This window comes from Raphanus sativus, chromosome 4 (genome assembly GCF_000801105.2).
Source record: "Raphanus sativus cultivar WK10039 chromosome 4, ASM80110v3, whole genome shotgun sequence".
NCBI classification, from domain to species: Eukaryota; Viridiplantae; Streptophyta; class Magnoliopsida; order Brassicales; family Brassicaceae; genus Raphanus; species Raphanus sativus.
The window spans coordinates 30,525,298-30,540,513 of record NC_079514.1 but is presented as its reverse complement, the minus strand read 5'-3'; the positions used below and the strand labels follow the sequence as shown (position 1 = coordinate 30,540,513).

The 15,216-nt window shown below is 34.7% G+C and overlaps 2 protein-coding genes across 2 annotated transcripts; one reads left to right on the top strand and one right to left on the bottom strand.

Moving 5' to 3' along the window:
* The first annotated feature begins 399 nt into the window (after positions 1-399).
* Positions 400-1,638, top strand: LOC108849532 (peroxidase 63). Its single transcript, XM_057007056.1, has one exon. The coding sequence runs from the start codon at positions 460-462 to the stop codon at positions 1,417-1,419; it is 960 nt and encodes a 319-aa protein (XP_056863036.1). The 5' UTR covers positions 400-459; the 3' UTR covers positions 1,420-1,638.
* A 9,204-nt stretch (positions 1,639-10,842) lies between these two features.
* On the bottom strand, positions 10,843-12,964 carry LOC108848664 (U-box domain-containing protein 40). Its single transcript, XM_018622085.2, has one exon. The coding sequence runs from the start codon at positions 12,755-12,757 to the stop codon at positions 11,081-11,083; it is 1,677 nt and encodes a 558-aa protein (XP_018477587.2). The 5' UTR covers positions 12,758-12,964; the 3' UTR covers positions 10,843-11,080.
* Between the last annotated feature and the right edge of the window lie 2,252 nt (positions 12,965-15,216).

The following is a 15,216-nucleotide window of genomic DNA, read 5'->3' as shown; positions in this document are numbered from 1 at the left end:
CAAAAATAATAATTAAAAATCATAAATGTGATATGTAATTAATTATAAAAATCAAATTGCAAATAAAAATATGAAACTTCAAATTTGAAGTTTGAGTGGTGAAATTTCATATTTGAAGTTATAGAGTTTTTTTTGGAGATGTTCTTAGCTATCATAACATTCCCCTTGTTCTGTCTTATCATTCTTTTCTTTTTTAAGTTCTGTCGCTATAGTAAACCGTCTTAATTATTAAGATAACCGGTCAGTAACAAGAAAAACACACCCAGTAAACCGGTCAAAGACTCATATAAACCGGATCCTCCATCTCTGTACCAAAGCCTTTACACTCCCCCGTGATTGGTGGTGGACTGTACAGAGAAGCGCGTGATCTTCAGTCTCTCACTCTCTCTCCTACTTCTTTTTCTTCCATTAAATCTCACCGCCTCTCTACTGAAGCTAAGTTCTCTATCTCCTTCAACAATGGCGAAACTCATCATCATCCTCTTCTTATTATACTTCTCCTCACTATCTTCCGCCGCCGAATCTCAACTCACCACCGACTTCTACTCCAAATCATGCCCTAGATTCCTCGACATTGTCCGCGACACCATCACCAACAAACAGATCACCACCCCAACCACCGCCGCCGCCGCGCTCCGCCTCTTCTTCCACGACTGTTTCCCCAACGGCTGCGACGCCTCCGTCCTCGTCTCCTCCACCGCTTTCACCACCGCAGAACGCGACTCCTCCATCAACCTCTCTCTCCCCGGAGACGGATTCGACGTCGTGATCCGCGCCAAAACCGCCCTCGAGCTCGCCTGTCCCAACACCGTCTCCTGCTCCGACGTCCTTGCCGTCGCCGTCCGCGATCTCCTCGTCACCGTCGGCGGACCTTACTACGAGATCTCCCTCGGCCGCCGCGACTCCCGCGTCTCGAAATCGTCGCTCCTCCTCGCCGGTAGCCTCCCTCTCCCTTCTTCTCCGATCTCGAAGCTCGTCGAACAGTTCGCCTCCAGAGGATTCTCCGTTCGGGAGATGGTGGCGTTGAGCGGGGCCCACACCATCGGGTTCTCGCACTGCAAAGAGTTCACCGCCCGGGTGAACGATACCGCCGGGTATAACCCGAGATTCGCTGACGCTTTAAGGAAAGCTTGTTCGAATTACCGAAATGACCCTACGATCTCGGTCTTCAACGACGTGATGACTCCGAACAAGTTCGACAACATGTATTTTCAGAACATTCCGAAAGGTCTCGGGTTGCTGGAGTCGGATCACGGGTTGTACTCGGATCCGAGAACCCGGCCTTTCGTTGAGCTATACGCGAGAGACCAGGCTCGATTCTTTAGAGATTTCGCGGGAGCCATGCAGAAGCTTAGCGTCTACGGCGTTTTGACCGGACCGCGAGGAGAGATCCGGCGAAGGTGTGATGCAATCAACTAAGAAGTTTTCACTCTTAACTTAGAGGTTCTTGATTGTTTGTTTGTTTTTTTATTTAGAGATTCTTGATTGTTGTTTTTATTAATTTAAATTTTGTTGAGATTGTTAGAGAATAAGTTTGAGATTTTGGGGAGATTTGTTTGTTAATGGTGCTTCTTATTAGTGTTTTGGTGATGTATCTATAATGTATAATTTCTTTTTGATGTCATGTGTTTGTTAATTCTTGTTCATCAAACCTTGTTTCTTGTTCATCAAGAACCTCAACAAAAGCGGCTTAGTCTTATACGTGTGGCATTTACCTGAAAGCTAGCTTAGTGTAGTTGTTGTTGTTCAATCAAACTTTTGAAACTGAATCCTTCAGCTTTCAGAGACATAAGCACAATCTGATACACATCACATAAGCATAAAGATCTTAAGCTCTCTATTAAATTCAGACAGAGTATGAGGGAGCTTGTTAGAAAATTATACATTTTACTTTGAGCTTTCTGTTTGGCTTTCCATCGAAGCTGAGAAACCATATTCACTTTCCTCTAACTTGCAGAAGATCTAGTAGGAGTATCTCTGTAAGGAGACATTCCCAGCACATTCTGTGAGCCACAAGGTGTGAGAATGAGATCATCTGCAGGCTCCAGAAACATTGAACACTTTTGCTATGCCATCGTGTAAATCTGAGAACGAGCCTTTAGGAAATCTAAGTGAGGTTACTGTTGTTAAAACTCATCCATGTTCCTGAAGTTATGTTGAAAATCTATGATCTATGGTGGTGAACAGTTATATTTTCTTAATTTCTTGATTGATGGCACTGATCCAGTGATCCTCACTTCTTGAACCAAGTTTTCTTGACTGTTCTAAAAAATCGATTTTATGAAATCTTACTTTTATTGTGGTACAGTTATGAAAAAGATGAGTATTTTATGTTCTTATATCAAAGTTCAAAGTGTTGATGAAAATAGATGTCTGCATGAGGGAGAAGACATTAAATGGATCAAAAGTTTCAGAAGTCTGATGTAGTGTAGCCCAACCGATTCAAAACCCTAGGAACGGTGTCCAGCCTAACTAAGAGAAAATAACCTCAGCCATATATTGCCAGATCGAGAGCAAAGTAGTGAAGGATACTAAAAGCCCTTAGAACCAAAGAGTGAGAAAGTTTAGAAGATGTCAAGGACCTTGTTCTGCAAGAAATCGTTGCTACGTGAAGTTTTGGAGAAGAACGAGATGGGTCAGGACTGGCCAGACTTGTTGGTTGGAGCCAAAGGGAGATCGCTTTTCATAGAACCAAAGTTTGTGTCTTTTACTTCATGTTGTTGTTGCTGCCGCTTCCACTCTATGAAAGCAGGATATTTTGTTGGTGGATAATACATAAAAAAATTATATATTTGAAGCTTCAGTGAACTGATTAAGCATTGTTCTTTGTTGATCATCTTGCCACGAAGTTGGTGGATTTATCATTAATTAGGTTGGGATGGCTTGTTCTTGAGCCTTAAGATTCTAGAACATTAGTTTAACAATAAACTGATTTTAAGGATGGGCAAAAAATACGAATCCGAAGAATCGAACCGAGTCCAATCGGAAAAAATTGTACAGACTCAAATCAAAATTGGTTAAAGATCCGAACAGGTTCGGAGTTTTGATATCCAAAAAACCAAGACTGAACTCAACCCAAACCGAAATATTTTGAATATTCAAATAGATCCAAATCAGATTTATATACTAAGTATATTAATTATTTTCAGATTTAATATCCAAAGAATATCTAAAATATATAATATATTTTGAAATTGTCCAAAATGTTTAAAATATATATATATAGTCAAAATTAAATATCTAAACAAAATAATATTCAAAATACCAAAGAATACTTAAATTATCTATTGATCCTTCATCCAAATATTCAAACTAAACTAATTTTGGGTTAAATTTAGATATTTTGGCATATATTATTTAAAATAAAAATTTACATAATATTTTAGTTTTATGATTTTGAGAAATTTAAAGTACATATTAATATAAAATTTTAAAAAATATTTTAAACGGATTATCGAATCCAACCCGCATAAATCTATTTTACTACAAGGTAAAACCAAGTTCTATGCTGTTGGGGAACTGCAAGGATCTTACCATCTTCTTGATTTTAAAATTACATTATTTTAATATTTTATGTGAGAATAGTGTTACACGAAAGTTGGTATAATAACTATTCACAGTACAGTAAATTTGGTGAACTGATATTACTTCCGATATTTTTACTATCTATACTATTAAAACAGAAACATTCTAAAAAAATCTACTTAAACAAGGTTGTTGGACCTTTTTATTAGACTTAACATTTTTAATCCTACCTTATATATTTGTAACAATTAATAAATAACTCCCATATATTTATCCGATGATTACTCATTTCTCTAACAATAAGATAGTATAAAATATCTTTACCAACGAAGAAAGAATCAAATTACAGAAACTCAGCCCCTCATGCATTTTTATGCATGCAACCGTCCATATATACTATTTATATAGTATTGTTTATACCTTTTGATTAAAATGAAATCATATCCGATTTACTACATTTTTTGCGTAGGCTGTTCTATAATGTTATACACTATATTTTTTGCTCATAATCTACAATATCTAGATATTAACTTTTTTTGAATATTTAGATATTAATTATTAAAATGAGTTAGCAATATCATTAAGTATATTTTACCATGTTATCTTACATTATATAGTTTCAATTTTTTTTTTAAAGTTGATAAAACATGTTCGCAAATCATATGTTAAAACAAAATCATATATATATAATTTTTATAAAAAAATAGATTAAACATATATTAGATTTAAAAAAATATTAAGAGATTTAATAACTATAAAATCCCCTATAAATATGTCTATTGAATTAGCTAAACAATCTACCAATTAATCTTAAGTCATATCAATTTAAAATATAAATTTTATAAAATATGTACAAAATATAATGAGAAAGTATGTTTGGGTATTCTGGTCGGTTCATCTCTATCTTGATTATTTGGCTCCTAAACATTCGGATCCAAGTAGATATTTTTTTTTACTCAGGTTTAAGTCGGTTCTTTTCATGTCTAGATCGATTAGGAATCATAATTCAAATAATGTAAAATACATTAATATTTGGGTACGAAACAGGTCTAGGTCGGTTCAGACATTTAAGATCTGCAAAATATTAGAAATATTCGATAACCTGAAAAATTATCTGAATCTTGAAAAATATCCGAAAACCCAACAAATACCTAAAAATTTATTTCAAATATCTGAAATAGATCTCGAATGCTTCTCGAAATATAACCTGAGAAACCAAAAATATCCAAACTTTTATCTAAATATCCATAATATATTTTAAAAAATTTAGAAATTTACCTAAAACCTGAAAGTATGACTGGAAACTCAATTCCCCCCCCCCAAAAAAAAGAGAAAAAAACATCTGTAATACCAAAACCATATCTGAAATACCTAAATATACCTAATATAATATATACAAAATATTTCATGTATTCAAGATACCTGCACGGGTCTTGGGTATGATCCATACGGAACCAAGATCCACTGATCCAAAAAAAAACCCAATATGTACATTTCTTTGGATTCGGATCTAATCGTTTTTTTCTCTTTTTTTTGGATTCGAGTAAATGCCTAGGTTTAAAAGAGTGAGTTATATAAAATGTACATAAAAATCTCAAATAAACTAATTAATAAATTATGTAATTTTAAACAGATTATCTTTTTCGATATAATAAGATTTTGTAATATAGCAATGTACAACAACTCCAAAATATTAATTTATATCAAAATTTGTTTCCAATCCAAAAAATTCACGCTTCTAAAGTGTGGATTAAAATATAGTCTATTCTATTAAAATATGAACATGACCTATTGATATAGGTGTGGTCTATTTATTTTAATACAATTATTAAAACTTCTTATTAATTATTTAAGAGAAATATTATACAAAGAAAAACACAAATATGACTAAAACGTATGAATATGAAATTAACTTTTTAAAAAATATAAAACAATAAATATACCCGTCCTTTTAAAGGCGGGTCAGAATCTAGTATAATTTAAAAATAAAATAATAACAAATTCGGTGTTTCAGTTCCGTAGATGGTCTAAACACCAAAAGAACATTGTTTCAATATGATCAATTTTAAAATAAATCACACACACTGTGTTTGACATGTGATATCTACGTTACTACGTAAACAAAAGTTTGACGGCACATAAGCACAGTAACATATACTATGTTCTTTATTTTAAAGCAGTAAACAGGTTTCCGCATAAAACTAAAAAATATATGAAATTTAAAATTATAAAAAACAATCTATGTTTTTGAACAATCATATATTCCGGGTATATATATTAAATATATGGTCACACTTCAAATATTATGGTGCTTACAAGGGATATTTGTAGTAAAGACATCTTCAACTCTATTTTATTTTCACTCTAAAATAGAGTTTAGTGTAAAATTATTCCATTGATATTTTATTTTTCAATCTATTACTAAAGTAAAAAATCAGTATACTACAAACATACAATAATTTGTATACTTTTTGTTCATTTCTCTATTTTTTATTTTAAAATAAAGTATTATTGAAACAAATTCCAACCATAGAATAAATTTATTTTAAAATAAAAAAATAGAGTAAACTATTAGAGATATAACATCAAGTAAATGTTTAGATTCCTAAAAGTAACTATGTAAAACCATTCTTTCTTCCGAACTAATCTTCAACACTGGCATCAAAGGCGTGTTGGCTTGGTAACGTCTGGTTCCACCTCTACCATCTACCCGAAAAGTATTTCATCATTTGATTGTGATTTGGTCTGGCTGGCAACTATATCCTAGAGAGAGCGCATGCATGTTTGGGTACGTCTGTACCTACATCACTTAGTTCAGACTTCAGAGTCTTCAGACTAATTCAGACAAAATGTCCAACTACGTCCTTTTCATTTTCAATCTTTCTGTCTCGTCATTCTCATCTCAAGTTTTGGTACTGACTCCTGACTAAACACTATGCTACATGTGAAGCAAATAATTAAAGAAACAATTACACTGTAAGACAGTTTTGAAGTTTTTATTACACAAAAAGACAGTTTCAACTCCTAGGACACTTTCTTCTAACAACGTCTTTCTTTTCTAAATAATTAGTCAACTTGTAACTAAGTATAAGCTCAACCACACATCCCTCTTCTCATTCTGTGGTCTAGATTAAATCTGACACAATTGGCAAAATTTATATCTTTTTTATTTTCTAACCATTGGATTATATCCTCATTCATTTTCAATTGACAAAATTTATATCCTCATTCATTCTCTATTTTTTTAGAAAATTCATATTTGATTGTTAAATTTCTTTTTTCAATTTTTTTTTATGAAATCGTTTTCTCCATCACTCGATCTATCTTTTGAGATCTGTGAAGCTATAGTTTCGAGATATATGTTAGATGGCCAACATGTTCTAAAGTTGTGTACATTCATTAGTGTACATGTGTACAATAAAGGTTAATGTGTAAAGTTGCATATAGTTGTGTATATTCGTTAGTGTACATGTGTACATTCGTTATTGCTCAAAAACAAAAAATGGTGTTACATGTGAGTGTCTATGCATCGGTGTACAAGTGGACACAATTTGGACTTCAAATTGTAACATCATCTTCCATCACTCCGCTAGCTTCTTCTTCTGCAACCCAGACCCACAAATTGTTATGTCTAAACCACCTTGAATCTCAGCCGTCATCAGCTTTCAATCTGTCACGACTTCCTTTCTTTACGGCCATGTCTCCTCTGTTGCTTCGTCATCTGTCTCCTTCTCGTCGTCGTGTTTGTCGCATCCTTCTCGTCACTCTTTCAGCACCTCCTTTTCGTCATCGTCTTCGTCGCTTCTTTTTTTTCATCGTCTTCGTCGCTTGCTTCTCGTCGTCACCTCTGTCTCGCCGTTTTCATCTCCTCCATCTCGCCGCCTTCGTTGTAAAAGCTCGATGAGCAACAATGGCCAATTTTGATTTTATTGCACATCTGGTCCCTAGACATTTTGGATATATTCATTTCTGACCCATATGTTTCTGATTTGCAAATATACAATTTCAAATTGATTTCATACTTTTTAATTGTACATGCCATATTTTTCATAATTACAAAATGGGTCTTTGAACTTTCTAGATGTTTCAATTCGGTTCTTAATTTTCAAGGTGTACATGTGTACAAACCCCAAATATAATTTGACTCATTGTGCACATAGATAAACATGCAACATAGTACACATGTACACACTTATTTGTGTACAACATTTACATTATGCACCTCTACTATTATCACTTTCCATTATATGTACACAAATCAAAATCAATTCTCAATACAAGGAGTATCATTTACAAACAAAACTCTCATCCCTGCTCACATGTGTACAACCAAATGATGTACAACCAAATGATGTTTATGTGTACATACAAATATTACTATCATGTACAATGATTCACTTGAATAATTGTGTCCACTTATATACCGATGCATAGACACTCACATATAACACCATTTTTTGTTTTTGAGCAATAACGAATGTACACATGTACACTATCGAATGTACACATGTACACTAACAAATGTACACATATACACTAACGAATGTACACAACTATATACAACTTTACACATTAATATTTATTGTACATATGTACATTAATGAATGTACACAACTTTAGAACATGTTGGGCATCTAACATATATCTCAAAACTATAGCTTCACATATCTCAAAAGATAGATCGAGTGATGGAGAAAACGATTTCATAAAAAAAATTTGAAAAAAGAAATTTAAGAATCAAATATGAATTTCTTAAAAAAAATAGAAAATGAATGAGGAAGAAGACGAGGGAAAAAAAGAAGGAGAGGAGAAATATAATGCAAGTTGGAGAGAAGAAAAACGTGGTGATGATTAGATAAAGAGGAGAGAGATAATGCAAGTTGCAAAGTGTGAAACTATTTTGGTCACATGAATTTATTTTGTTAACTATTTTTTGGTTTTAGTTAGAAAAAACTAGAGTTATTTTCACCCCCAGACAGTTTATGACTTTTTATTACAAGATGAGACACTTAACGCGGGTGAGGTAGTTTTTCGGTGAAAAGACTTAAAATGCCCCTGACTAAATCTTAATCAGCGCAACTCCCTTATTTTCTCTAGTTAGGTTTGGTAATTGGTTCAGTGGTTTTTAAAATTTGAATTGTTGGTGGGCCCGAGTTTTCAATAAACCTGATTTAATTAATTTGCGTCTCTTCAGCCTCCCATTTTTTTTTCTCGTTCCTCCATTACTCTCTGTGTTTACGAGACCCAAAGCTTTTAGAGAAAAACTTGAGGGGTGATTTTAGGTTGTGCCATTTGGTGGTGATTTCCGGTGATATAAACCGACGGCGGCGGGAGAGGAGATCTAACGATGGCGAGGACTCGTGGCAGTAGCGGCAAGGAAAGAGAAGAATGTTAGTTCTCCGGTCTAGGATTTTTTTTCCAGGCTTCGCATTGGTTTAGACTAATTTAGGGTTTATATCTGTCGTAGATGCGGCGGATTCCGGTGTCGACATAAGGGAACCAAAAGTGGACTCGTGGACACAAGGAGTGTACACATGGACACCAGCGATGTGCTCATGGACACCATCAATGTACACATGTCACACGTGTACACTAAACTTAAGATGTCCATATGTACCATCAATCACCTATGCATATAGCAGCCATGCATATATTTAACTAATGGACAGCTAAATTTCAGTACCCATGGACACCATTAGTTAATGTCTGGTACGTATGAACATCTTAAGCTCAGTGTATATTTTTGGTGTACATGTGTACATTGATGGTGTCCATGAGTACACTGATGGTGTCCATGAATACACTGATGGTGTCCATCAGTGTACACTGAACTTAAGATGTCCATATGTACCATCAATTAACTATGCATGTATTTAACTAATGGACAACTAAAGTTCAGTGTACACATGGATAACATTAGTTAACTATATGCATGGCTGCCATATGCATAGAGAATTGATGGTACATGTAGACACCAAAAGTGTACACATGGACATCAGCAGTGTACACTTAGAGAATTGATGGGACATTTGGAAAACCAAAATGTATACAAGAACACAAGCAGTGTACACATGGATACCATTAATGTATACATGGACACAATCAGTGTACACATAGACACCAAAAGTGTACACTAAACCTAAGATGTCCATATGTACCATCAATTAACTATGCATATAACAGGCATGCATATAGTTAATTGATGGACATCTAAAGTTCAGTTTACACATGGACACCACCAGTTAACTATATGCATGGCTGCCATAAGCAAGGTTCAGTATACACTGATGTTGTCCATGTATAGTGTCCTTGTGTACATTGATGGTGTCCATGAGTACACTGATGATGTCCACGTGCGCACTATCAGTAGTTAACTATGGATGCCATATTCCGGGCGCATGGACAAAAGTGTAAATTGGAAAGCAAAACATTGTTGTACACATGTACACTATGTTGATACCTGTTTGTGTTGCATGAACTTTAACGTCCACATGGACATATCCTGTTTTGTACACATGTATAGAAGTGTATGTGAATTGAACGCTTTGTGGTTGTTGGATGGGGGGTGAAGTAACTGTCCTAGTTTGTAAAAATGAGATTAAAGGGGGATTTGAGAAGATGACAGAAATAATAAGTAGAACAGACCAATTTCTGGACGCAAACCGTCTAAGGAATATGCAGTATTTCTGAAGTTTTGATTTTTTTTTTGTTCAAATGAAGGAAAAAGCAAAGTTGAAAAAAGGACTGTGAGATGTTAAAACCCAGAAAATCTGGACCGTCGGAGGTTAGATGGCTGATGTAATCGAATGGTTTAGATTAGGTAGATATAAGTCTTGTCAAAAAAATCAGAGGAAATCTACACCGTCCAAAATAAAATAGAGATGAAGGGTTGAGAGAAGTTCTCGCTAAAACAAAAAATTTAGTTAGCCAAGGTGTTAGCGCTTCGGGTTATGTAGTGACTAGCTAGTTAGAACAAGTGGGAAGCTGTTATAAAAAACTACTTTAGTAGTGGTAAGTGCTTTATCTTGTAATTAAAAACATGAAACTGTCCCGTGGTGTAAATGTTTCAAAAAACTACCTCAGTAGTTGAAACTGCCTTATATTGTAATAAAAACATGAAAACTGCCTCTTAGTGTTAATAACTCATAATTAAAGAGGCCAAATCAGATTAGAAATTAATACTATCTCTCTACTATCAACTTTTATCATTTCGTGGAGAATCAATTCCACCTCTCAAGGAAATAAAAGTCATTACTTTTACAACTTTTTTCAATTGTTTCTTTTTTTAATTTTTTCAAAAAAGCAAAAGATAATACGAAAACAAGGATGGGATTTTTTAAAAAGAAGCCACCCAATCAAATTGCCAGAAAATACAAGAATATTCCACCCCAGCCATAAAATCTCACAAAATAAAAATCTCATCTCCAACTAATTACAACCTCAAACCTATTATTTAGAACTTATAAAAAAGTGGAAAAAGAAAAAGCTTAAAAATCCACAATTAAATTAAAATTAAAATTAAAAAAGCAAAGAAATTACGAGTTAAAAAGACACGTCAAAACTCGGACGAGTTAACACATGACTTCTCACCGTCGCCACCGAGTCGATGCTGGCTCCGAGTTACACTACCGGAGTTCAACAGCTCTTCCCAATCAATCTCCTCGTTCTCCGGCGAAGAATCATCTTCCATTTTAGCCCTCATCACTTCCAAAACCCTCTTCGCCTTCTGCTTCGCTCTCTCCCTCCCACTCCTCTCCACCTTCGTCAGCTCCTCCACCGCGTTCGCCGCCAAAGCCAAACCTTTAAACCTCAACCCCCCGTCGTGACTCAGTCCATACAAAACCGCAACACAGCTCTCCCGAGTCGACTCGGTAACCTCTCTCGGCCCTCTCAGTATCCCAACCATACACTCCACCGCCCCCGAGTCAAGCAAAGCGGGTCGACTCACCGGACACGAAGCCATGTTACATAAAATCAACAGAACCCTATTCATCGTCTGTCCTAACCTCGCCATGTTCAGAAGCACCTGAACAGCTCCGAGCTTCACGAGCTTCCCTCGGTTGCTCTGCACTAGCGACAGATGGTACAAAGCAAGCGCCGAGTCATGCCGAGTCAACTCAGTCCCGACTCGGACCAGATGGAGCAACGGCTCCAACGCTCCGAGAACTCCAATCGCCGTCTTGTTCTCGTCTTCCAGAGCCAAACTAAAAATCGCTCCGGCGGAGTGCTCCTGCGCCTCCGACGAACCGCATTTTAAAACGTCGATCAACGGCGGAACGATTCCTGACCGTACGATCTTCACTTTGTTAGATTTCACCAAAGAGAGATTCACTAAAACAGCAGTTGCGTTCACTTGAACAGTCGCGTATCTAGAAACTATAAGCGACTTGAGAGAAGAGATCAGCCTCGCTGTACAGAGACTGATTCTAGAACCTTCGTCGAGCCTCGTGACGCGTCTGATAGAGATCAAAGCCTCTTCGATCTCCGAGATACGGTTGCTCTTCAGCTTCACGAGCAAAGCTTCTTCCTCGGGGCTAGGGTTTGGTTCTAAAGATTCGATTTCCGCGGAAGAAGGAGATGAGAAGCAGCTAGGACGAGTGGCTAGCTGCAGCGTACGGCTCGAGGAGGCGACCGACTCGTCGGAGCTAGAGTTGAAGTAGTGGTTAGGTCTCCGGTCAAGCTCCGTCGCGGCGTGGTCGAGTCTCACCGAAGGTTTGTCTTTAATCGCTTGGATTAGCTCCTTCTCCGATACCGAGACCTTCCTGCTCGGCCTGTGGGTTTTCTCCATCAGCGAGAGGACGAGCTTCTCCGCGGCGGTTTGATCGAGCGGCTTCGGCGGAGGGAAACTCCGGCGGTCGCACCAGCTTAGAATCGCGGATTTCAAGGCGAGGTTAGGTATGACGGTGGAGAAGTCCGGCGGAGGGGTTGGAGTGAAGCCTAGGGTTTTGGAGGCGATGACGCAGGCTCGCTCGTAGGAGTGACCGGAGGAGACGATGACTGGGTCGGCCATTAAGGAGGCGGAGATCGGACAGAGGAACTCTGTCGGAATCTCTGTTTTTGAGGGTGAACTGCTGTTGGATTTTGAGGAAGAAGAGGAGGATGGAGATCGGGATAGAGAGATTCTCCATTTGGATTTGCCGGGGAGAGACTCTCGTCGGGAAAGGCTGTTGTCGCTTTTGTCGTGGTTTGAGTGGAGAACCATGAGCTTGATGATTGGTCGTTGGATCTCCATTAAAGATTGGGTTTTTCAGAGTGGAGAGAGTAGAATTGTTGTTGAAGAAGAGGAAGAGGACAAGCCATGAGAAAGAAAAAAACTTAAAGATGAGGTTTTTGTGGGGAGAGAGATTTGACAAAACAGAACGGAGAGATTTTGGGAGGGAAGTTGTGTTTGCTTCTTGTTGTTGTTAAACTTGTGGACTTGGTCATGTTGTATCATTATTACTATGTTCGTATTTTTTTAAATTATTAATTTTATGATGTTAAAATTCGAAGATTTTTTAGTAGGTAAAAGTGAAGATACGTCCTTTGTGAGAGTGTTATTGATTGGAGAATTTGTCTTTGATTTGGGCTTTTGTGATTCACATGTGTTTTTTCAACTGATTTGTATACAGAGCATTAATGATGTTTGTCAACATTATGTAAAATCAGTTATTTATTCATCTATATTTTTCTAAGATAATAATTTAGATTTTTTTTAACTAGCATAAAACTTATTTCTGAATCTTCAATAATATCAAACTGATTATTTGGTTATCTAGATTAATAGTGTATTGTATTTAATTTACATTAGGAGTACTGATGGTTAGTAGTTTTAACAGATATCTAGGTGTTTTCGTGCACTATGTGCAGTAAATAATTGTTTAAATCTAATTTATATTTAAAAATTAATATTATTAAATATTATAGACTTTACTATTTTTTACTAATATTTAATATATATTTGATATATATTAAATCAATTTGTATAAAACTAATAAAATTATATAAAATTATATAAATATAAAAAAAATTAACCTAAACAATATTATAAAATTTGTTGATATATAAAAAACTAATAATCTTACAATTAGATATTTAAATTTTAAAAAATTGTAGAAAATTTTGAAAGTTTTAGTAATACAAATTGTATAATTATACAAAATAATAATATTTCGAAATTTGAAATGTTATATATGAATATATTTATTTTATAGATGATTTATGAGCTAATACTATATTTTAAAAAAGTTTACCAAAAAAATATCAATATTAAATGTAATATATGAATTATTACCATATTCTAATAAGTTTGTCAAAAATATAAATCAACATTAAATAAAATTATCTATGTCATATTTTTCTAGAAGCCATGTCATCAATTTTAGTAGTCATGTCATATTTATTTTGTGAAACTAATTATAGAGAAGACATATGGCAAAATCACTTCGTAAATATAGTCTAAGGAGGGTGTATTCAACCGAGAGTTTCAGGTCATTTGTATTAAAATGACAAATCCACTGTTATTCAAACATGAATTTTAAAAACTTATTTAAAATCCACTGTTATTGAACTTAACATTTCATAAAGTACTCTGAAATCCACTGTTATTGAAAATATTTTAAGTTGTGGGATTTTAAAATTTTGAAGTGATTTTAGGGTATTTGAGTGGAGTTTCTTAGTTAAAAAATAAAACTCAAATCACATTATTTTAGGTGATATTCTAGAGTAGTTTAACAAAAATCACTTAAATCTCTGCAACTTATTAAAATCATCTAAAACTCCATTAAATATCAAATCACATCAAATACTAAATTGAATACATCCCCTAAGTAATTGCTTTAGTATCTGTTATGTTCATTAAAAAAATTAACCAGATTGGAAAAAAAAGTATCTATGGATTTTTTAAGCTTAGTAACAAAAACTCGTGTTCCAAATATATAAACGCTTGCTCAGTAGTTTTTTGTCAACAATCTCATTACTTTTTGTCTAAACAATCTCATTACTTTAAAGAGAAGAGGAATCATATTCACAGACACTACATTAGTTTTTTTTTTTTTTTGGACAAATGACACTACATTAGTTAAAGCTACTGATTCCGGGTCAAACTGAGATATATCTAAGACGTTAATGATACGTGATTGTGTGTAAGATGAGCATGCTCAAAAGGATGATTTAATTAATTTCTCATGTTGAAGCAATTATGGGTGTTTGCTTTATGCAAAAAATCACTGTTTTTAACCAAGAACAATACTGTCGTTTTCAGCTTTATGAATGTTCAAAAAGTTTATACTTTTTAGCTTTTTTTATTTTTGCTTTTTGCCCTTTGTTTCTGGGAATTAATTTTGTTTTCTTCTTCCATGACATTGACATATATTTCTCTAATTTAGTATTTTGTATATGTTAGTGGGAAGTGGGAACCTTTTAATTTGTAACAATTTAAGCTGTTTATTCTTAGACTTCAGTTTATATCCTTCTGTTATTTTTTTTTTCTGGGTCAAATATCCTTCTATTATTTTAAAATATTTATCTAGAGGCAAATTTCCGAAAAAACATTAGAAATGTTTTTAATAAAAATGATACAAGGAAAAATGACTAAAATATTTCATTAAAAAGTAAATGACAATTATCCCTTACTCTTTAAATATAAATAAATATTTAAATAAAATACTAATAACAATAATAATAAAATGTATTCAATTTAAAACTTTTTCA

Coding starts and splice junctions, on each gene's coding strand:
- LOC108849532 (XM_057007056.1), top strand. CDS start 460: ATGGCGAAACTCATCATCATCCTCTTCTTATTATACTTCTCCTCACTA.
- LOC108848664 (XM_018622085.2), bottom strand. CDS start 12,757: ATGGAGATCCAACGACCAATCATCAAGCTCATGGTTCTCCACTCAAAC.